We start from the raw sequence: 22,116 nt of genomic DNA, 5'->3' as shown, positions 1-22,116 counted from the left end.
TTGTCACAGTTATAAGATGTTTCAAGGGGGGGGGGAGAAAAGATAGAGGCATGGGAGGTTGAAAATAGAATAGAAATCCAAAAGCGTCATTGCAATGACCATGTATACTTATACTTCATGACCAGGCATGGAAGCCTGGGAGCCCTGCTCCTCGTCTCCCACTACCACGCCGGGACCCAGCGGCCGACTCAGCCCCGCCATGATTCCCATGTCTACCTTCATCTAGGCTGCGCCGTGAGACGCCGAAGTCACTCATAGCGAAAAGGAGCGGCTCGTCGTCTTCGGGCGCTTGTGCGGATAGCGTCCGCCCCGTACCTGGCCGCTGCGCAGAACCGCGACGGATCTCTAACGTGGAGTTTCCGCTATTGCTTCCGCTGGCGTTGCCATCGCGGTCGTGATCGCGCTCTGCCAAGTGCGGGGCGAGATTGCCCCGGGCGAGGCTACTGGAAGCTGAGCTGAGAGAATGCCCGCCTGAATAGCCACGGCCACGGGAGCTAGCAAATCGGGGTTGATAGACATGGGGGTTGGATGAGGCTGAAGCGCCGGTTGGTCCAGACATCTGCCCACGGAGGGATGCATTGTCCCGATATGGACCTGTTACAGAGCCAGATGGGCCGCTTGGGTCCTCAGCCGGTGATTGTTGGCTTTTCTGGAACTTGTTTTGCTGTTGAGCGGTACCCAGGGTGGTATTTGAGGGCTCATCGGCCCCCAAACTGAGACTGCGCATGCCGAATGGGAAGATTTCATCATCTTCGCTTGTAACAATCGGCTGACCCAAGGCCACGGAGCTCGAGCGACGGTACGTAGGGTCAAAAATCCGCGGCGAAGCGGGGATATCGATAGCACCTGCGGTGGAGGAAGGTCCTCTAGCATTTTCCATGCCGGGATGTTCTTCCAGCGGCGAGTCGTGCTGTATACGAGGAATTCTTGAATGATGGTCAGTTTCAATGTCATCCGCAACGCTGTTCGAGCTCAGGCGAGAGCGGATAGCAGGAGTGTGGGGAGTATGAGGGGATATGGGTTTCCCAGGTGAAGAAGCTGTGGAGATGGATGTGCCCGCAACCATCGGCGGGACTCCTGATAGTTGCTTGCTCGAAGAAATGGAAGAGCGATGCATATGCATAGACTGTGACATCGAGTCCGACAACGCGGCATTTGAATCTCGCATACTGCGGAAACGTGCAAGAGCTGCTGCAGTGGTGTTATGCTGCTTAGAGCCAGGCTGAATAGATGCGGAGGTAGATGAATTCATTAGGTCCTTTTTCGAATCAAGCATCTTTAAAAAGTCCGATATATTCTCGTCATCTGCATGGATGGACTCAGCACTTGTGCCTGTAGCTTCCGTGAGTAGGCCAGACCCTGGCTGTGCATTGGATGATGTCGCACTGGCTCGGCCACTGGAGTTGTCATCTTCCAGTCTATTCGCCCCCGCAGAAAGGCGGCCTCGTCGGTGACTAAAGGAGCTGCTGTACCGTGATATCGGAGCAGGTTTCGGAGATGCGGAATTAGAGAATGATATAGCTTGTTCAGATGTAGCGGTTATAGGTTTGCGCGCGGAAGCGGCAGAAGAAGGGGGCGGCATAACGCGTGAATCGGCAGATGTTCCTGTGGGAACGCGAGAAGACATGTTGCGGGGAGACACTCCTAACGGGGAGTCTGCTAAAGCTGGGGAAGCAGAAAGAGGGGGTGCTTTGAAGGGTTGGAATGAAATGGAGGGACGGCGTTGAAAACCCGGGCCTCCACCTTCACCAGCAATCTGGGCAGCACGTCCTGAAGGGACTACTTTAGCAGGGGGGAGGAGTCCTTTGGGTAAGTCGGTCGGAGAAGGAGACCCAGCGCCCGAATCTCTCATTGCACGAAGTGCTGATATAGGACTTGCACCTGTTGTTGGGCCAACCTGATGGAAGGTCGAGAGACTGCCATATGCACGTGTGCAATCTGGGTTCTCAACGGTTCTTCTCTCCACTGGTACAGAACCAACTTCAGGATTTGGGCGGTTGACATCATCTGAAGGCAATGACGGACGAAAGATCTCGTCGTCAGCACCCATAAACCGCGAGCTTAGTAGCGCTTCTGAGTCGTCAACGCGGAAATCGCAGTTCGTCCGATACGTGACTTGAACTGAAAAGGGACCTGCAGGCGATTCCGTGACCCCAAAGCTGTAGGTGTCCACCACTTTTTCGCTTCCCTCACTCAACGGGGCTGTCAAATGATCCAGCGAGCAGTCATCACGAGCAGCGCTCCCATCTACCACACGGTACTTGATCTGGAGAGCTGGACTCTGCCGCAACTTTTTGTTGCGTTTAGAGAATCTCCATGCAGGCAAGAACTTAGAGTAGGTGAATAAGGATCGGAAGAGCACAATGCTTTTCTTATAAACAGTGGGTAGGATAGAGCCCAAATCTGCCGGAAGCCTACTTGAGGACTCTCCCAACTCGATTCTCCACCGCTCCAAGATAATCTCGTCATTTTCCGATTGGTATGGCTTTGCACGGGCGCCCTCAAGCACCGCGAGCGACTCGCGCACATCCCAGCGCTTCCCATTCTCGTCAAGAATCACCAAACTTTGATTATTTGTGAGACCCTTCGTGTCTAGATATGTTTCGATAACGAGGGGTGGTGGTCGATTATCCGTGGCATCGCATGTTCTCCAAGGTCGCAGGGGTTCCCGAAGGACATCTGTATCATCTAATTCAACGTTGAACTGGAGAGAACAAGTATAATTAGCTCTTGCCACTTTCATATGCTTGGCTAGTCCAAACAGCACCCCAACTTCTAAGATGGAAACGTACCCAGCGGTTGACTCTCGGGGACTCGGAACCCTTGTTAAAGGAGGGCGGCAGTGCAACTCGTGAATGTAATATAATCAAGGCGGCTTTTGTGTGATAGTTCTGTTGAAAAAGAGATTAGCCATCAATAAGCCTGATAAGCCGTTGGAGGGGCGATCTAGGTGACGATACCGATATTATCTGATTTAACCGTGTCAGGGCCTCCTTTCCTAGTGCCGCATTCCTCCCCTGCTCGGACGGCTGATGCCCTGGCTCTATCCCCAGCCCTCTGGCAGAATTTGATCCCATATCGACGGTTGGGGAGCTCGGGGCGGTTTGTTGTTCTCTGCGGTCTTCCCGAGCTGTCGATCTGGGGGGGAAGTTTGGCGCCGGAGATGGCACCGCCGATGATCGGGGATGTTGATGCATGATGGGCGCCTAATTGCAAACGCGTAGTTAGCGACCCATCAACATGTGAAGAAGAGGAACGATCTTACCCTGGAGCGGAAGTGTAGATTGAGTGTTATCACTGCCGGAATCTGTTATCAGGAACGCAATCGGGCAGCGATAGTTCCAGGGCTGAGGGCCATGCTAACAGGCGAGGAGAATGAGATCTTCTAAGAACGTTCCTGAATCTGAGACGCTAAATGATTCGCGATAAGACAATGGACGCCCGCATGTGGTCTGGGGTTGCCTCCGAGCTGGGACCTTTGGGGCAAGTCTAGATCTTCTCCGCACGGGCAAATGCAGTTAGGAGGAAATCGCCGTGCGAGGCGTAGAGAAGCAAAAGAGGTATGAGAAAGTGAGAAAGAAGTGATAGGAAACAAAATGTGGATAAAAAGAGAGAGAAGGGGTTAAATGAAGATAGTTCGTCTGTGACGCACATCCGGTGACTCGACAGGTCTCGAGTGTCCTAGTCAGCCTAAAACGCCACGCAGATGATGCAAACACGGGGATTTGTTGCCTATATTCTATATATCCTCTGTTATTCTCTGCCATTCTTTTTTTTATATCTCTTTCTCTTTCTAAGCTACATAGGTAGAAACCTGTTGTACAAAGTACCATGCACGGTCGCAAGGGTCAAGGTACCCTGGGGAACTGATAAGCACTTGATCACGACTTACAAGGCGTCATATAAACTAACATGTATCTATACAAATTATGGGCAGATGATATTTATATGTATCGTACTATTTTTAAGATCTTCCAAGATTTCCCCATATTTCATTTTGGCATGTTACACCGTTATCTGATTCAACGTCATATAACATTGAACTTCATTGCCTTCATTGATAAACATTATGTATTGAAAGAGTTATATAGACAAAGGATATCAAGTGACCAAAACAAAGAGATATGTGACACTTATAACTTATGTGCATATATATAAACATATACAAAAGTTGCAGCTCAAGCCCTATTCATTCTGACCAACGGCAGTAGATGTCAACATTCCCTTAGACGAGATTGCTGCGGAGTACTGTAACCGGATCACTCTTGAGCTTCGAGTCCTGCTCACCCAGATTGAACAGTCCATCAATGAGCTTCACGAGAATAGGCTCAAGGTCTGCACCAAGAGCAAGTGGGTTGAGAATAATGTCAAGCTTAGTATTCTTGGTGCAGCCACTCTCGGTCGTGCCAGCAAAGGCATTCTTGACAAACTTGATGACCTCGGGAATTGCGATAATCTCAGTGGTCGCATGACCACCACTGGCGTAATTTGTAAACTTGACGTTCGCGTCCCAACTGCACCAGGAATTAACCATCGTTTGGGCATCGGCATAAGGGATGACTTCATCCTTTTTGGCGTGGTACACAAAAGTGGGTGCAGTCGGAGTCTCATCCTTATTGACGCCCATACTGTTTTGCTTCAGCACTGCCTGAACGATTGGGTCGAAGATGAAAGCTTCGCCCATAGTTTGGAAGCCAGTGTCAAAGATTGACCGTTCGAAGAACGCTATTAAATCCGTAGTGCCACATTCAGAGTTGGCGATGTCTAGTATCTTTTGACCTTCAGGAGTCATGATCTTATTGATGAAAGGGGCTAAGGTGGCACCGTAGGCGGTTGGCTTTGAGAGACCAGCAATAGCTGCAGGGAGGAAGCCACTGAAGGCTGTGTTATCAAGCTGATACATTGTGCCGGTGACGTTCGAGGGAGTTCCACCCTGCACCCAACCCTTGATGTTCAGCTCTGATGCGTACTTGGGCTGCAAAGAGGCTGCCCAGCCGGTAGCAATAGCACCGCCTGAATAACCGACGCCGACAACCATAGGCTTATCGGTGAGGCCCAAGGTCTTGAAGCTGTTCACGGCACGGATATTATCCAATACACCCATTCCTGAGAGGCGACCAGGTCCAAAGGCAGCATCGGGTCCCTCATAGTCAGGAGAAGCAACGGTATAGCCAAGAGCAAGGTAGATCTCAATGATCAACAGCTCGACCGAAGAGATCAAACTGTTCTGTGGCGAGCCAAGCTGGTAGCCATAGCTGGGCTGGCATTTCGTCGCAGAACTATCGTAAGCCGTGGCGAAGGAAACGAAACGATCAAGCTTAGCGTTCTTCGGCTTGAATACCGTGGTAACAGTTGCAATGGCCGAGCCATCGATTGCAGTCGTGCGGTAAAGCAGCTGATAAGCTTCCACATCAAGCGGGATGATGCCGAAGAACCCAACTTCGACGTTTCGTTGGTTCAGGATTGTCCCAGGCGCCTTGGATTCGAACCCAGCAGGCGGCTTATAGAATGGATCATCGTCGGGTGCCTGAACCGTGCCGCGAGCGACGGGAGGCGCAGGCAGTGCTGAAGCAATTGGTGTTAATGCCACCAGCCCAACCAGTGCAAGGCGCACCATGCGTACAAGGGACAATGCCATTTTCCTGCTCCAAAATGAGAGTCAAGGCCGCAATGCTGCTGTACAAGGAGAAAGGGGGCGATCTTCACATTATATACTTTGTACCTAGACATGATACCTCTCATCGTGTGAATGTGATTGATATCTATTACCGAGGCTGGTGAATGGGGCGACGATCCTCACCTGGCTCCTCACCTGGCGCCTGTTGATGGGGAGCGACCTATTCAGGCCAAGACATACCCCGTACATATAATCTGTTTGATGCCCTCCAGGGCTGCAGATCCCCCTGTTGGTATGTTCCTTTTATATCTTTTGCCCGCAGTACGTCCATATGAATATATGCAATTCGATGAAGTGACCAGATAGACTCATCTCTTTACCTTTTTTTTTTTTCTGGATGAAAATTCAATCTCAATAAATTTTCAGAGAAGATCGGCGCCAGCCCCGCATTTCATTATTCCCGCCTGATCCGTAAAAGGGCACTAGTAGTATAGCCATAATCCAAAGATAATCCGAGGCTGATTGAGACATTTTCTCGGAGAAGGTCCATTCTGCGATGGATACGTTGTGGATACGGAATACACCTGCATCCGTGTTCCGTATAGTTTTTTTTTCTTAGCGCTACCCCTCATTCTGTGGGGAATTATCTTGCAGGAATTAGGTTCTTGCAAAAGATGTCATAAACGTATTAGCCCCTTCACGTGAAAGGGCTTGGGTTGCATTCTTTGTAATATACAAAACGTTGAGAGACAGATGACCACTTCCATTTTTGGTAAGGGTAAAGCCTAAGTCAGAAATGTGGGTTGGAATGGGGATATAAGACCGATTGGTAGAAGCAAAGACAGAGACATGTTTCTGACGGAGTTTACATGGATACTATGGGTTATACCCGGATATCTGAGGTCTGCTTTGGTCTTTCTCGGGCTTTCTCCCAATATTTCCCATTTATGTTGTACTCACATCCCAAAACCATGACTCTATGGATGCGCTAGTTTGGCCCCGCGGTTGATCAATCCAGGTAAATCTTCTAGAACTGCAGGTTCAGGCACCGTCGAAGCTCTTTTGTGGACTTCAGTTGTTGGGCCTCACTAAGACCAGGCAACGTTTAAGTTTGTCAGATTGCTTAGTGTGGTTTATTCTCCGAAACTACTCCGTGTTGATTGTGGGGTGAAGAACCGGAACTTTGGGTCGTCTGATATCTGAACCTAGTGGGAATCCACAGAACTCAGGCAGCTATATTGTACAGGGCTATAGCCCTGGGGCTATCTAGGTACCTACCTAGTTAGGTACACCTAAGTAATTACATAAGAGCAATTAACTGCCCAAAGGTGAGGCCAAAATATTGTAACTACAACGGCAACATGCGATGTAGTTGCGGTGGTATATATATCAAGCCCTAACATCTGTTAGGGACATCATGTTAGCGCAGACAGTTGCTACACAATAAATAAATCTTGAGAGGCCATCACAATCAGAATCATTCTCCAACCGCTTACTCACCGGATCCACATTCGAGATTAATCGCTCAATTGGCAAGTGTCTCTCGGTCCACAGGTGTGTTGTAGGTGTGTGATACCTAGTCAACTACTCTGTAGGTAGAATGTCAGCTGTGAAAAGTCAGTGAATGTTCCTTTATATTTTGGTTGGAAACGTATAATATCATCAAATGGGGCTGTGGCGCAACGGTAGCGCGTGCGACTCCAGTTCGCAAGGTTATCCGTTCAAATCGGGTCAGCCTCATTCCTTTTTGGTCTTTTTTTGTCCGCTCACAAGTAGTTATCTACCTACTCACTTGAATGAAGACTTACAAAAACAAACAGCCTCTAATTGGCCCTTAACATTTTTATTTGCAAAAAGTACAAAGAGTCCAAACACTCCATTCTTAAGGAGGGTCCGCCACCCACTTGAAAGGGATTTCCCATATGCAAGTGTACATCCTACTACAATGTACGCATATGTAGAAAGCATACTTTTATTGGCCACATTAGATATTATATATGACCTTTCATTTTAAGTAAACCACTAATATTGTAATATTACCCTAGTGCTTTTATGGGGGTTGAATGTCGAGTTTCAGATACACCTTTCTGGTTATATATTTATCGGGCGCATTGTGTGTAGGAAATTTAGGAGGTAACAGCAGCTAGTTTACTGAGTAACCCATAGTGAAACCCAAATTAAATACATACAATGAATATCTTTATTAGAAAATGCCATTATAGCAGTGAAAGTTCTTTGATTTTTCTCTCTTTATTCCATTGAAGACTCAACACATCGGATGTTAGATGGTCTACATAAATCCCATAACCCCTTTCAGACCGCATGACATGAAATCAATCAAGAAATCGAGCATTTCTTATTGAAGGATAACGGAGTATATAACAGAATACAGCAATCTCTTGCCAAAGGTCACCCATCCACTCTATCAACCAGTAAAATGCGCGTGCAGGCAAGCCCCTTCATAACCAGTCAGCATCATATTCCAGATCCTCATGACGATGGGGAGGGGTATTGCTGGGTCAGTGTTATACTGCCGCTAGAAGTGAAGAATGGCACCCATAGTGACGAAGAAATTATGCTCTTTGTAATCAAGAAGTGCAAAGCTGGTCAAACCGCTATGACACATCAACCGTTACATGGATTGGGTGACCACTGTATCTCGTTGCCAGTTAAGTGGAATGTACCTAGGCAAAACCTACGTACGGTTCGAGACCAGGCTGCAGTTCTTGCATCATGGTGGTTTGTCCAAATCAATCAAAAGAGGGTCACAATTGACCAGCAGATGATTTTTGATAGTCGCACTACAGGAGGATTCGAAAAATTGCTAGATGTGATCCCTCCCGAGTGGGAAAAACCCACGTATTCAGACTAAAGAAAATTATTAAATGGGTTTTTGTTATGGCCAAATCTTTATACTTTCTGTCAGTACCCTCGGGACGGCCCAGAAAGATAGAAAATGTGAAGAGGTTCTGCATCGATTGATTTCAGTCAATATAGTCAGTAGATCAATAAATTGAATTTTCAACATCGAAAGGGATAATAAGTAGTTGTTTGGACTAGTATATGGGTAGCTGAGCAGCTAGATAGGGGGGTTTTCTCTAGGGCTGGTAGTTCAATGACGTAGGCGTCATAGCATTATATAGACACGTGCCGTTGCACTTAATTCCACCGTGAACCGCAAACAGGGTTTACATCAAAATAACTGACCTTAACAAAAATTGATGATGGAAGACTGGAGGTATATTTGAAAGAGAGTATGCATGTGGCTGACACACCGGGCCTGCGAACTACGTCTGTGCTGGCATCTGAAGGACACTATATTGTTTTACATGTTGGAAAGAGCATAGAACAAGATCGAATGGTATGTATAGTGAGGATCCTTAGAATATAGCACCTTGATGAGGCGTGATTGCTAACTTGAGGCGGATGCCGATGGAGAGTCAAAGAATAATAACAAGATCTTTACTGAAATGGCCGTTTGAATAGGTGACAAAGAGGATGGGATCGAGAAAATTCCTGCAATATAACCTTGATCCTTACCACGTCCCGTTCTTTTCCCTTCCACATCTCTTTTTTATTTTATTTAGTAGATCGTCTAGATTCAACATTTTAGCCCTTGACCATCATCTCGCCGCCAATATGACAATTATGTCTACACCAATGTTGCCTGGCCAAGGGCTTGGTGACCCAGTGCTGCTGGACAAGATAGACCGGCTCCTAGCTTGCAACCTTGGTGAATATGTCAACTTGCCCCAGCTTGTTGTGGTGGGAGACCAGTCCAGTGGCAAAAGCTCTGTTCTTGAGGGTCTTACCAAGTTGCCATTCCCTAGAGATAGTGGGCTGTGCACTCGGTTTGCTACTCAGATCATCTTCCGACGGATTAGGGCGGACACAGAGAGGACTATCAGTGCTTCCATTGTTCCAGCACACGATAAAGACCCCGAGCACAGTTCTCGTTTGGCAGCATGGAGAGGAGTCAATATGGAGTCACTCGACGATGAATCCTTCGCTGAAACAATGCGTGAAGTATGACCCACTACTCGAGGAAATCACAACTGAGCTTCTGTTAATGACTAGTCACTATAGGTTCACCAGACGATGGGTTTGTCGGGATCCGAAACCAACACTGCTAAGCCCATCTTCACTCGCGACGTCTTCCGGTTAGAGATTTGTGGACCCGAAGAAGATAATTTGAGTATCATTGATGTCCCGGGTATCTTCAAGAACACTACTGCTGGTGTCACTACCAAGCAGGATATGGAGATGGTGAAGGATATTGTCTTGGGCTACATGCGCAACCCGCGTTCCATCAGCCTGACTGTGATCCCCGCAAACGTGGATATAGCTACACAAGAAATTCTGGAAATGGCACGCGAGTGGGATCCCAAGGGCATTCGCACATTGGGAGTGTTTACCAAACCTGATTTAGTAGACAAGGGTGCCGAGGACAAAATCATCGACTTGGTTGAGGGCAAAGTCCATTCTTTGGAGCTTGGCTGGATTGTTGTGCGCAATGCCGGGCAACAGCAACTACTTGACCAGAGCTCAGACCGAGACTTGGTCGAAGCCCAGTTCTTTAGGGGAACTCACCCATGGAACAATCTTCCAACGGACAAAGTTGGCATTGGTTCCCTCAGAAATCGCCTGCAGGATGTGCAGACAACTCAAATTCGTCGAGAGTTTCCCAAGGCAGGCCACACCGTCTCGCTTTTTGTTTGCAGGTTTCACTGACTATACATGTAGATGCGTGCCGACGTTGGTCGAAAGCTGAAGGACATGAGGCATAGTTTATCTGCTCTTGGAATTGAGCGAAGTACTTCGGAGCAGCAGCGAAGCTTTCTGCTCGATGTTATAACCAGGTTTCAAGAGATTGTTTCGCAAGCTATGGCAACTTCATATGGCACGTATGAATTGTTTGATAAAGAAAGTCATTCCCGACTGGCAACGATAGTTAGAAACCGCATGGACGTTTTCAAGACCGACATGGAAGAATATGGGTTTGAATACCAATTCATCGGTGGAATGTCTGATGAATTACCCGTACAGCTGATGGAAAAGGAAAGCGAGGAAGAAGATGGTGGAATCCCTGTTCGTAAGCATATGAATGTGTCAGAGCACAGTGGCGCTATTGATGGCATTCTTCACGAACAAGAGATTGTGAAAAAGCCATCGGATGACAACATTCTCGTATGGATCGGGGATCAGTATCGTGCTTCCCGCGGATTCGAGGTGGGGACATTTCAGACGTCCCTATTGTGCACTATCATGAACAGACAATCAGGTAAATGGGCTGAGTTTGCGCTCGGATATGTCAGTGATGTGATTGATATCATTCACACTTTCATGCTCAAAGTCCTCGAAGACATCTGCCCAGATGAGCAAATTTGCGACAAGTTAGTAAGTGTTCTCACCGACGAGCTGTCCATGAGATACAGAGAAGCCATCGAACAGGCCCAGCTAGTTCTGGATGTCGAACGCATGAACATAATGACTTTGAATGATAACTTTCACGAGAAACTTGAGGAAACTCAAAATAAAAAGTATGGACTCTTCGATTCGATTGAGATATACAAACTGACATTCTACCAGCCACCGGGAGAAGTATGAGTCACCCACAGAAAACGAGGCCAAGACTCCAATGAGTAACACCGAACGAACCGTCCGTTACATACACGATATTCTGGCAGCCTACTACGAAGTGGCATTCAAGCGGTTTGTTGACAACATCTGCATGCAAGCCACCGGCTACTGTCTGCTCACCGGACCACGCAAGCCGCTTGGACTTTTCTCACCCCAGTTTATTGCGAATCTCACAGAAGATCAGTTGTCGGAGCTTGCGGGGGAGAATGCTTCGCTGAGCCGGAAACGTGCACAGCTGAAGAAAGGGATTCAGGACCTAGAAACTGGTCGAAAGATTATGATGTAGATCTGAGGTACAGTGAAGGCAAGGAGAGAAACGAGTAACCTGAGAAACCCGGAATGAAATAAAACGTCAATACACAAGTGCACATCATCCTATCAGTTCCCCACGGGCTCTGCCCTGAATGATCCTCGCCTCTCGTCCGGGGGCATGGAGGGACGTGCGTGTCGTTATTGGTCAATGTAATTATACAGAAGTGGATAATGTCCATGTAGGCACATAATGCGGAGCATGGCTTCATTGGCTTATTGTACTTGAGAATCTCTTAAAAAGATACATGACACTAGAAGCTTAGAAGCTGTGGAAGAATTCTTTGAGTCTATGGGCTTTTAAATTATCTATATCGAAGTCTTGTATTCGACTTAATAAGTAACGGTTTTTGGTATGGATACATCTACTTGATTGTGAGACGTACCCTTGAATACCCAATTACTTCATTTTAAAAGACTAGAGTTGACCCTTTTATAGTAGTTTAACAAGCCCGAAGTTTCCCGGAACCTTGCGATATATAGATGTACTACTCCGTACTGTGTACATATATGAGATTTTTACCCGCGGTGTCGTTGTCGCGGACTGTTCGGCGATCCATCCACGGATGACATCGAGGACAAACCGGCCGAATTTCTGGCAGGACACCTTTCTTTTTCCAACCACCTGAATCTCGAGATATTATCCATCTTCGATACCATCCCAACCCGTCGAATATCCCCTCGTTTCTCTTCCTCAAAAAATTTCGAGTTGCCCCGCCAAATAATCACTTTCGCCACGCGCGCAAACTCCGAGCCCACAATCAGTCGATTTCGCGTCAAATTCACTTCAGATATTCAGTGATACCGAGATCGAGATCGAGATCGCGTCGACCAATATAGTCGGCAATTTTTATCTTCCCCTCGGACCAGAGCTCTCTTATCACCCAGCTCCCCCGTCGCGGTTCACCCCACTGTGGTGACGGCGACGCTCAGCTTGGGCCTGATAAGAGATTTGGCGCGTCGACCACTCCGGGCACATGAGTAACAGACTTTGGGAGTGTTTCATTCAAGATGATGTCGAGCAGTTCCAGCGGTTTCTGGCGAACGCGACGTTCGCGGGACCGCGAACTGTAGGAGTCTCGGGGGGTCCCTCCGGAGCTGCGACGAACTTGTCATCGAAGGCTGGAAGCCCCGGGTCCATGATTTCCTCGTCTCCAAATCCACCGAGGAGTAAGAAGAATATCGACTCATCACCTGGGACGCCTGTATCTGATCGGGTATCCTTCTCGCGCGGGAACGCGACTTTGTCGCGCGCCGATGTCAATGCCCGCGATAATTACGGCCGTACACTGCTGCATCATGTCGCTTCGTCCTCAAAACCTACTGCTTTGAAATTCGCACGCGCCTTGTTGGAAGTTCCATTCGTCGATGTCTATGCACAGGATTGGGAGAGTGGATGGACGGCTCTGCATCGGGCTCTTTACGCTGGGAATGCCACAATTGCTTTGGCGCTCATGGAGCGCGATGTGCGTGACATGACAGACTTCAGTAAAGGTGGGAATACGAGCCATCCGAGTGGCGGCCTGATCAAGATCAAGGACCGTGAGGGTTGCAGTCCCTTTGACGTTTTCGGGTCGACCATTAGAGCCCGCGACATTAAGCATCTCTCTGAAAACTGGCCGACCTCAGATCTTGATGACGATGCACTGGGGAGCGATGCTGCCTCCAACGCTGCTGCCTCGAACTTTGGAGATGACGGAGAAGATGGACCATACGCTCTTAGGAGTGTCCTGAAAGGGGCTGTGGATATCTCTGCCGATGAAGTTTTTACCCTAGGAAGCAACAAAAACCTGAACCTTGGCCTAGGTGACCAGGATGATAGACAATTTCCCGAGCGCATCGTGTTGAAGCGCCCCGGGCACCTTTTGCATCGATTTTATCGTGAGTACCAAGAGAAATTGGAACACCTAGGGCTTGAGGACAGCGTTCCCAAGAGCAAATCGACCGAGCTGCCCACTTTGATCACAAACAAGCCAATGAAGTTCCAAGACATTATCATGTCCAAACTACATACCGCCATCATAACAGATGACCCCGAGGCTAATCTATTTATGTGTGGATTTGGACCTGGAGGGCGCTTAGGAACTGGAGATGAGTCGACACGTTTCTCCTTTGTTTGTATTGAAACAGGCGGACTGGAGGGAAAGAAAGTCGTATCAGCTGCTCTGGGCCAAGATCATAGCCTGGCAATTACCGAGCAGGGTGAGATTTTCAGCTGGGGAAGCAACAAGTTCGGACAACTTGGCTATGGGCTGCCCAGAACTAGCAACAAAAACGATATTCCTATTCAGATGACTCCTCGCCAGATCTTCAACCCGTTCAAGAAAGAAACGATCATAGGTGCGGCAGCATCGTCTATCCACTCGGTGGTCTTCAGTACCTCAGGTCTCTATACATTTGGCAAAAATGAAGGTCAGCTTGGCTTGGTCGATTCCGACGCTCGTTCGCTTGAGGTACAAACGACGCCACGGCGCGTTGGAGCGTCTCTTTTCAATTGTCCAATCAAGATGGTGGCCGCTATTGATCGTGCTACGTCTGTGCTTCTGCAAAACCACGAAGTCTGGGTTTTCTCGTCATATGGCTATTCGAAGCTTTCATTCCCACTGGAGGTGAGCTCGAGATTCATCAGGGATAGCTTCATGACAACCAGATACGACAAGACTGCGAACCGCATCGTCAAGATTGTATGTGGAGGCAACACTATATGTGCATTATCCAGTTCTGGTGATGTGTTCACTGTTCAAGCCAACCAGTCTGATAATTCTTCGGCTTTAACGTCCACAACCAATCCTGCAAAGATTCGGAATTCGTTAGCCACCCCTGTTCGAGCATGGTCCGTTAAGAAATCATACATGGCAGCGAGCGATGTTGATGTTGGACAAGATGGTTCGATTATCATCTGTACGACATCTGGATCTGCGTGGAGAAAGGAACGCCGAACAAAGAACAAGGAGGGAGCCTCGAAAGATTATAAGTTTGCCCGCATACCTGGTCTCTCGCGGGCAGTGGCTGTGCGAAGCAATGCCTTTGGGGCCTACGCTGTCGCTCAACGTGAATGTGAAGTGACCAGAGAACAAATTCATATTGAGCAAAGCAGCCTTTGGGATGATATGTTGCCATTGTCCCCCTTTACAATGCCAGGTCTGGAACAGTTAGAATCGATCCTCGATGACGACACTCAGAATATCCCTCTTGTCCTTTCCTCCGGAAAAAGTATCCAGAGAGCCATACTTTCGTCCTCAAATATCGAAAGCCAGTTCCTTTCTGTATGGACCGAGGGGACGGTTTGGGTGACCAGCTCTATGTCGGACTCATGCATTCCTGTGCATGAGTTCCTTATAGCTGGCCGTTGTCCAATTTTGGGGAAGGCATTGGCCGAATTCCGGCAATCATATTATTCATCCGTCCCAGACGTGTTTGATATTGAGTACGGGAAGGACGGACACCCCCAGATCTGCCTCCAAAATGTTGATCCCTTGACCGTTATGAACGTGGTCTTTTTCCTTTACACAGACGGCATTCTCGATGTTTGGCGCCTAGCCAGGAGCTCGCCCGCAAACTCGGCCCGCTTCCGGCAGGTTCGCACTGAAGTTATGCGGGTTTCTACGCAACTCGGCCTGCCAGCGCTGGAGCGGGCGGCTCGATTAATGGTTGAGCCGCAAAGAAGCCTGAAAATGGATATGGCTCATGCCATCAACCACTCATTCTTATTTGACAGCGCAGACGTGGTTGTGCAGCTCAAAGGCGATACAATCAAAGTGCACAGCCAAGTAGTGTGTCAGAGATGCCCATTCTTTGACACCCTTTTCCATGGTTATGCAGGTGGAAGATGGCTAGATTCGCGCAAAGCGGACCCAAACCAGAGTGTGCATGTCGACCTAAAGCACATTGATCGCTCTACATTTGAATTTGTCCTGCGTTACCTCTATGCCGATACTGAAGAACGGCTGTTTGATGAAGTCCGGACCAATGATATTGATGACTTCATTGACTTGCTTCTGGATGTAATGTTCGTGGCAAATGAGTTGATGATCGACCGACTATCTCAAATATGCCAGAAGATGCTTGGTCGTTTTGTTACGACGCGCAACGTGTGCTATTTGCTCAATTCCGTAGCACCCTGCTGTGTCACAGAGTTCAAGGATGCCGCCCTGGAATATATCTGTCTCAATCTCGAGGCCATGCTGGCTAATAGATATCTCGAAGATTTGGATGCTACTCTCCTTTGTGAGTTGGATCTGATCTGCCGCGAGAATCAGTTAGCATGCTGGCCCATATCCCGTGGGCGCAATTCCGAGGAGTACGTCTTCGAGAAATACCCCGAACTTGTCAGCTCCGTGGAAGCAGATAAGCAACGAAGGATTGATGCCATGGCTTTGCAGTCCCGCCTTGGTCGTCTAGAACCTTATGATGCGCGAGCCCGACCTACGCCTAATGAGAAGGCCACTGCATCTCCGTCTGTGCGCAAAGCGAAGACCAGTGTTTCCGGAGAGTCACCAAATGTTAGTAGTACCCCAATGCTGAAACCGAGGCAGTCGGCTGGGGATCTCATGTTTCAAATGGACGATGAAACCCCTATGTCGCCAACTCCGTCGAAAGGCAAGGGTGCTATGCGTGGATTCCGGCTCGCTGAAGGCATACCTGAGAATGGATCACACCCTGACTCCCCAGCTTTGGGGGCAAGTGTCCTAGATGCGGAGTCCTTGGGCGATCACAGTTTCTTGAAGAATCAGATGTCTTCCCCGCAAGCCTCACTACTAGCAGAGTCCCCGTCCGAGTCTAGGGCAACCGCGCAAAACCAGAAACGTACCCTGGCATCACCATCTAATTCCTCTTCTGCGCCATGGGCCTCGCCAATGATTTCGAGTTCAAAGAAGGATATCAAAGACATCATAGGAGAAGCGTTGCAGTCCCGAGTATCAAATCTCACGCTGGGCATGGCAGATCGACGCGAAAGCAGCGGTAGCTTTGTACCCAAAATCTCCCAGAAGGAACGAAAGAAGCTTCAGCAACAACAGATACAAGAGCAGCTGGCTGCCCAGAAGAAGGCCAAGGATACACCACAGAACCCCTGGCAGAAGCCAGTAGTTTCTTCTCCACCCTCGCTTCCTCACCTCGATCCTCTGCCAGGTCAAAGCGCGCTAGCTTCTGAGGCTGTTAAATCACCTCCAAGGTCAATGACTATGCGGCAGACTGTGGCTGGCACCCCACCGCCAAAGTCAAAGCCAGTAGCTACACCTATGCAAACACCACACCGCGGTGTGTCAAGCGATCCACGGCCCTCTTCTCATTCGAAACCCTCCGCTTCGGGACCTTCGACAGCAATCCGTAACAATCTACCAACCTCACCACAGCCAGCCATTCAGTCAATTCGTCACATCCCACGCCCTGACCCAATAGGATTTTCTCCATCTTCTGGCTCGTACTCACTATCGACCATTTTACTCCAGCAACAGACCGAAAAGGAAGCGATCCGTGAAGCAGCCACAGCCAAGCATAAAATGCAAGAGATTCAGGCTGAGCAGGAGTTCCAGCAGTGGTGGGACCAAGAAAGCAAGCGTGTGCAAAGGCTGATAGACCCCCAGCCAAATGAAACGAGCTCTGGAAAGGGCGGACGAGGCGGTAAGGCGCCTGGTGCTGCCGGTGGCTCGCGGAAGCGTAGAGGCAACAAAAATACCGGGGATGGACCGGCTCCCCAAGATCACAGACGTGTATCAGCTCCAAGCTCTGGGCATACAACCCCCAAGACGAATCCGAATGGCCAGACCCCAACCCAGTCTCAAAAGACCCCGAATAAGAATCGGGCTGGAGGTGCTGGAAATGCTAATGGTCGTCGTGGAGGTGGTAATCAACGCGGTAGGGGCAAGACCGATGCATAAAAATGAGAAGAATGCATTTCTCTCATTGGCTTTCTCTAGTTTTGTATTTCAGGTCTGGGAGTACTTCTTAATGTACATTTTTAGCGTCCATTCAATTTCCACCGAGAATTGATTGATACCAGCGGTTCTTGGGATCCCCCACCATCTACACATCTCCCTTTGACCTACCCGCCATGTTCGGTATTGTTTATCAATTGAGAATCTGTTTGGGCGACTTTGGCGTTTAATCGAAGTGCTGGTCACTTTTAGAGACAGGTATAGAGCGTGATAGACTGTTTATGATTGATACATTACTTCTTCTAAATTTATGACTTGTCACTTTCAAGGTACAACCATTTAGACAACTTTTCTAGAATCAAAAGTCGATTCGCCGAGACCAAGACTGACGATATTCAGTTCCCAGCTCTATGAACGGACTTCCCATCGCACAGTCGCCGGCTGCACAGGACGTGAAAAGAGAGACTAGAAAGAAGTTAGCCAGATATTCTCATCAACCCAAGCCAGAATACTAAAAGACTTACCGAGTAATCCGTGTCCGGCACTCCCTCCATTCCCTCAGGATTGAAAAACTTGAACTCCCTCACAAGGGTGGCAACAATAACCCCCAAATTAAGATACGCAAATTTCTCCCCAATACAACGATGTCTGCCTGCCCCGAATGGCAAGTATGGACTGCGTGTTCCCTTGGAAACAGCACCATACCCATAATCCACCGTATCAGAAGCATCCTCAACCTCAATCCGATTCTCCCAGCGATGAGGATCCCATCGCAATGGATCACGGAAATAGCGCTCATCCCGCGCCGTAACACCAGGCGAAGAGAGCAACGTGTGCGAAGGCGGAACAACAAATTCAGTCCCAGGCACCGGCATCGGATTCTTCACCTTTCGCATAAGCGTATGGATAGACGAGTGGATACGTAACGTCTCCTTGATCACGTTGTGATGCAGCGGGAGTTTATCCATATCCTTGTACTGCAACGGTGGGAGATCAGCACCCAAGTTCTGGATCTGTTCGGCGTACAACTTCTCCGTCATCTCGGGCTGCGAGGCAAGTCGGAGAAGGATCCAGCAGCTAATTGCGGACGACGAGTGTTGGCCCGCCATCAGCAGCGTGATCATCATATGCGCGATCTCCTTGTCTGGGATTGGAGTCCCGTCGCGGTATACACAACGCATTAGGTTTGAGATCATGTCTGTGCCTTTGGATTTATCCCTGCCATTGACGTCTGCTTCTCCGGCTTCCCGTCGTGCTTGGATAATTCCCAGATAGATCTCACGCATACGTCCGTGAGCTTTGTCTCGCTTGCGGTTGTGGGGTAGTGGTGCCCAGGGGAGCATGAAGTTTATTGGGGTGAAACCGAGGTCGAGGTCGTGGAAGAGCTCGGCGAACTCGGAGGTCAGCTTTGAGCGTACTTCTACGCCTTGGAGGGTGCGTGCTGCTGTGAAGATAGTTATCTCGGCCATGGCTGCGGCGAGGTCAATGGTGCCTGATTGGCCTTTGAAATTGGGGGATGATTTTATGTAGGCGCTTGTTTCATCGGCGATTAGGGGGACATAAGATTCTAGGGCTTCTTGGCTTAGGCCGTATTTAATGAACTGGTTTAGGAGAGTTGAGTATTAGCTCTGGATGTGAGATGTGTGATGAGCGATCAGAAGCAGGTATACCTTCTTTTGCTCCATGAGTTTGGAGTTAGGACAGTCGTAGACAACGTCAGATCCGAAGACGGGTGTTGTTAGCTTGCCGTAGATCTCTTCGGCATTGACGTCCTTCAACTTTCCATTGAGAATGAACTCATTGCCTTCAACCCCGAGGTATACAGTTGTTTTCTTGCCTAGCAGGATGAAAGTAAATATGTCGCCATACTAGGTGTTTTCGTTAGTCGGCATTGTCTTTGGAAGCATCAAAAGCTGCAAGATATACGCACCTTGGCACGAGAAGCGAAGAAGAACTGGTACGGGTCCATGCCATAGGCGACTGTACTTCCAATGAAAGGAACCCAGTGAAAGACAACAGGTGGTTCCTTTCTGTTGTAGAAGATGAGCTGGTTGATCACATTGAGAACAATGGACACCAGAACAAGTCCGGTGGTATAGTATGCGATGCGCACGATTTGGCCTACTACCAATGGGACAGAATCCATGATTGTATATTTGATATGAAACAGAAGTAGAAATTTGGAGTACAACAGTATGAAGCTATATAGTTAGGGTTTTGTAGGACAAATCAGGAGTACGAGATTGGCGGTTAATAATCAGGCCATACCCCCCTGCCCCGGATGCAAACCAGCCGACAGAAGAATGTCTGGGGCCACTGCCAGGCACCCGATTTGTTTTGGATCTTCATTAAACTCCCACATCGGTTAAAATGGCTAAATCTCCAGATGTCTCCTAGACACAGTGTCATTCTTGTACGAGCACCTTGGTCTGTGCTGGAGGCCCACTTAGGTGGATAGCAAAAGATGTAAAGAAAGAAACAAGTGACTTCGTTACGGATCATGGGCATTCCATGGAGACATCTAAATACATTGAACATCCAATTTTTTTACCCTTCTAACAAACCTCAACACGCTTATGCGATGTAGGTCGAGGCAGACACATCACCACCACGACCGGTCCAGTTAACGTGGATATCCTTGCCCTCGGGGAAGGTCTCGCTGGCGTTCTCGGGCTTGATGCGGAAAGTGTGGGCACCGAAGTAGTCACGCTGGGCCTGGAGCAGGTTGGCGGGGAGGTTCTTGGAGCGGTAACCGTCGTAGAAGCTGAGGGCAGTGGAGAAGGCCGGAGCGGGGATACCCCACAGAGCGGTCTTGCTGATCACGTTACGCCAGCCGCTCTGGGCGTTGTTAATGGCCTTGTTGAAGAAGTCGTCGAACAGAAGGTTCTCAAGGTCGGGGTTGTTGCGGTAAGCATTGGTGATATCCTTAAGGAAGACGGAGCGGATGATGCATCCACCGCGCCACATGAGGGCAATGGAAGGCTTGTTCAGCTTCCAGTTGTACTCCTTGGCGGCCTATATTGGAGACAAAAGAGTTAGGAATCGACTATTAGTGGAGGTTGACAAGAAATGACTTACGTTCTGGATGAGCATGAAGCCCTGAGCGTAGGAGATAATCTTGGAAGCGTAAAGGGCCTGCTCAAGGTCGTCGACGAAAGCCTGCTTGTCGCCCTCGAACTTGGGGGTAGGACCGCTCAGGATGGAGCTGGCGCGGCCACGCTCGTCCTTGAGAGCACTGAGGCAGCGGGAGAAGACAGCCTCGCCGATCAGGGTGACAGGCATGCCGAGGTCCAGAGCATTGATGGCGGTCCACTTGCCGGTACCCTTCTGTCCAGCCTTGTCGAGGATCTTGTCAACAAGGGGAGTGCCATCGTTGTCGTTGTAGTAGAGGATATCACGGGTGATCTCAATCAGGAAGGAGTCGAGAACACCGGTGTTCCACTTGGCGAAAACATCACCAATCTCCTTGGAGGAGAGACCGAGACCGCGCTTCAGGATATCGTAGGCCTAAATAATGTCAGTGGTTGATCGAGAATATTTTGCTTGGAAAAGTAGCCTTACCTCGCAGATCAGCTGCATGTCACCGTACTCAATACCGTTGTGGACCATCTTAACGTAGTGACCGGCACCCTCGTCACCGACCCAGTCGCAGCAGGCCTCGCCGTCGCTCTTGGCGGAGATGCTCTGGAAAATGTCCTTAATGTGGGGCCAGGCATCCTCGTTACCACCGGGCATGAGAGAGGGACCGTAACGGGCACCCTCCTCACCACCGGAAACACCGCTGCCGACAAAGCTGATACCCTTGGAGGTGAGGTACTGAGTGCGGCGGTTGCTGTCGGGGAAGTGGGAGTTACCACCGTCAATGATGATATCACCCTTCTCGAGGAAAGGCAGAAGGGACTCAATGAAGTCATCGACGGGCTTGCCGGCCATAACGAGGAGCATGATGCGGCGGGGGCGCTTGAGCTTGGCACAGAACTCCTGGATGGAGTGAGCACCAACAATGGACTTGCCTGTTTTATAATGAGCATTTTTGACAAGGAATTAAGAACTGTCATTTTTTTGTAGAGCTTACCCTTGGCCTCGTTCTCCAAGAAACGGTCAACCTTGGCAGTTGTACGGTTGAAAGCGCAGACGGTGAATCCGTGATCAGCAACGTTCAGGATCAGGTTCTGGCCCATAACGGCCAGACCGATGAGGCCGAAATCAGCACTGGGAGCAAAGTGCGCCGGAGCGCCGACATTGATGCCGGCGAGACGGGCGCTATAGTCAGCGATAAATGTCTCTCGTCAATAGCTGGGCAAAAGTCACAATAGGAATGCGAAGGAAAGGACATCCGTGGACTTCCGAACAGTATCTCAATTGGTATCATCTTGCGCGAGCATCTATATGGATTCTTCCAGATAGAGCTGTTGCATGATGGAGCAACATTGAAAATGCGCTCTGTCCAAGAGGGAGGTGTAGCCACCATGAATTGGTGGGGGGAGGGAAGAAGGTAGATGACTTACACAGCCTGGTCAGCCATGACGATTATATGTGAGATAAAAGGGTATTGAATAAAGCAAAGGTTGATCTAGAGAAGAAAGGAAGATGAAGAGGGGGAGGGGGAAAAAGAAGAAGAAGTAGCATTGGCCGGCTGACGGAGCAACTCTTCCGTCATCTTTGGTGGGACAT

The 22,116-nt window shown here is 49.0% G+C and overlaps 6 protein-coding genes across 6 annotated transcripts; 2 read left to right on the top strand and 4 right to left on the bottom strand.

The window, feature by feature from the left end:
* Window positions 1-115: 115 nt before the first annotated feature.
* Window positions 116-3,197, bottom strand: PGRI_021450 (uncharacterized protein; the record flags this gene model as incomplete). Its single annotated transcript, XM_040789858.1, has 3 exons — window positions 116-2,704; window positions 2,793-2,891; window positions 2,961-3,197. 3 exons carry the CDS (start codon window positions 3,195-3,197, stop codon window positions 116-118), a joined length of 2,925 nt encoding a protein of 974 aa, XP_040646811.1.
* Window positions 3,198-4,225: 1,028 nt separating this feature from the next.
* Window positions 4,226-5,638, bottom strand: PGRI_021440 (Lipase, secreted; the record flags this gene model as incomplete). Its single annotated transcript, XM_040789857.1, has 1 exon — window positions 4,226-5,638. One exon carries the CDS (start codon window positions 5,636-5,638, stop codon window positions 4,226-4,228), a length of 1,413 nt encoding a protein of 470 aa, XP_040646810.1.
* Window positions 5,639-9,277: 3,639 nt separating this feature from the next.
* PGRI_021430 (dynamin family protein) lies at window positions 9,278-11,543 on the top strand (the record flags this gene model as incomplete). The annotated part of the gene is made up of 4 exons (XM_040789856.1): window positions 9,278-9,643; window positions 9,704-10,318; window positions 10,361-11,157; window positions 11,207-11,543. 4 exons carry the CDS (start codon window positions 9,278-9,280, stop codon window positions 11,541-11,543), a joined length of 2,115 nt encoding a protein of 704 aa, XP_040646809.1.
* Window positions 11,544-12,543: 1,000 nt separating this feature from the next.
* On the top strand, window positions 12,544-17,445 carry PGRI_021420 (BTB domain and ankyrin repeat protein; the record flags this gene model as incomplete). Its single annotated transcript, XM_040789855.1, has 1 exon — window positions 12,544-17,445. The coding sequence occupies one exon, from the start codon at window positions 12,544-12,546 to the stop codon at window positions 17,443-17,445; it is 4,902 nt and encodes a 1,633-aa protein (XP_040646808.1).
* Window positions 17,446-17,850: 405 nt separating this feature from the next.
* On the bottom strand, window positions 17,851-19,588 carry PGRI_021410 (cytochrome P450; the record flags this gene model as incomplete). Its single annotated transcript, XM_040789854.1, has 4 exons — window positions 17,851-17,907; window positions 17,967-19,043; window positions 19,113-19,310; window positions 19,373-19,588. 4 exons carry the CDS (start codon window positions 19,586-19,588, stop codon window positions 17,851-17,853), a joined length of 1,548 nt encoding a protein of 515 aa, XP_040646807.1.
* Window positions 19,589-20,016: 428 nt separating this feature from the next.
* Window positions 20,017-21,967, bottom strand: PGRI_021400 (NADP(+)-dependent, decarboxylating phosphogluconate dehydrogenase; the record flags this gene model as incomplete). Its single annotated transcript, XM_040789853.1, has 5 exons — window positions 20,017-20,457; window positions 20,521-20,949; window positions 21,004-21,455; window positions 21,518-21,705; window positions 21,951-21,967. The coding sequence occupies 5 exons, from the start codon at window positions 21,965-21,967 to the stop codon at window positions 20,017-20,019; spliced, it is 1,527 nt and encodes a 508-aa protein (XP_040646806.1).
* Between the last annotated feature and the right edge of the window lie 149 nt (window positions 21,968-22,116).

The sequence above is a fragment of the Penicillium griseofulvum genome (genome assembly GCF_001561935.1).
Source record: "Penicillium griseofulvum strain PG3 chromosome Unknown contig_80, whole genome shotgun sequence".
Taxonomy (NCBI): Eukaryota; Fungi; Ascomycota; class Eurotiomycetes; order Eurotiales; family Aspergillaceae; genus Penicillium; species Penicillium griseofulvum.
Note: the sequence above shows the minus strand (reverse complement) of the source record. Positions and strands in the feature narration are given on the sequence as shown.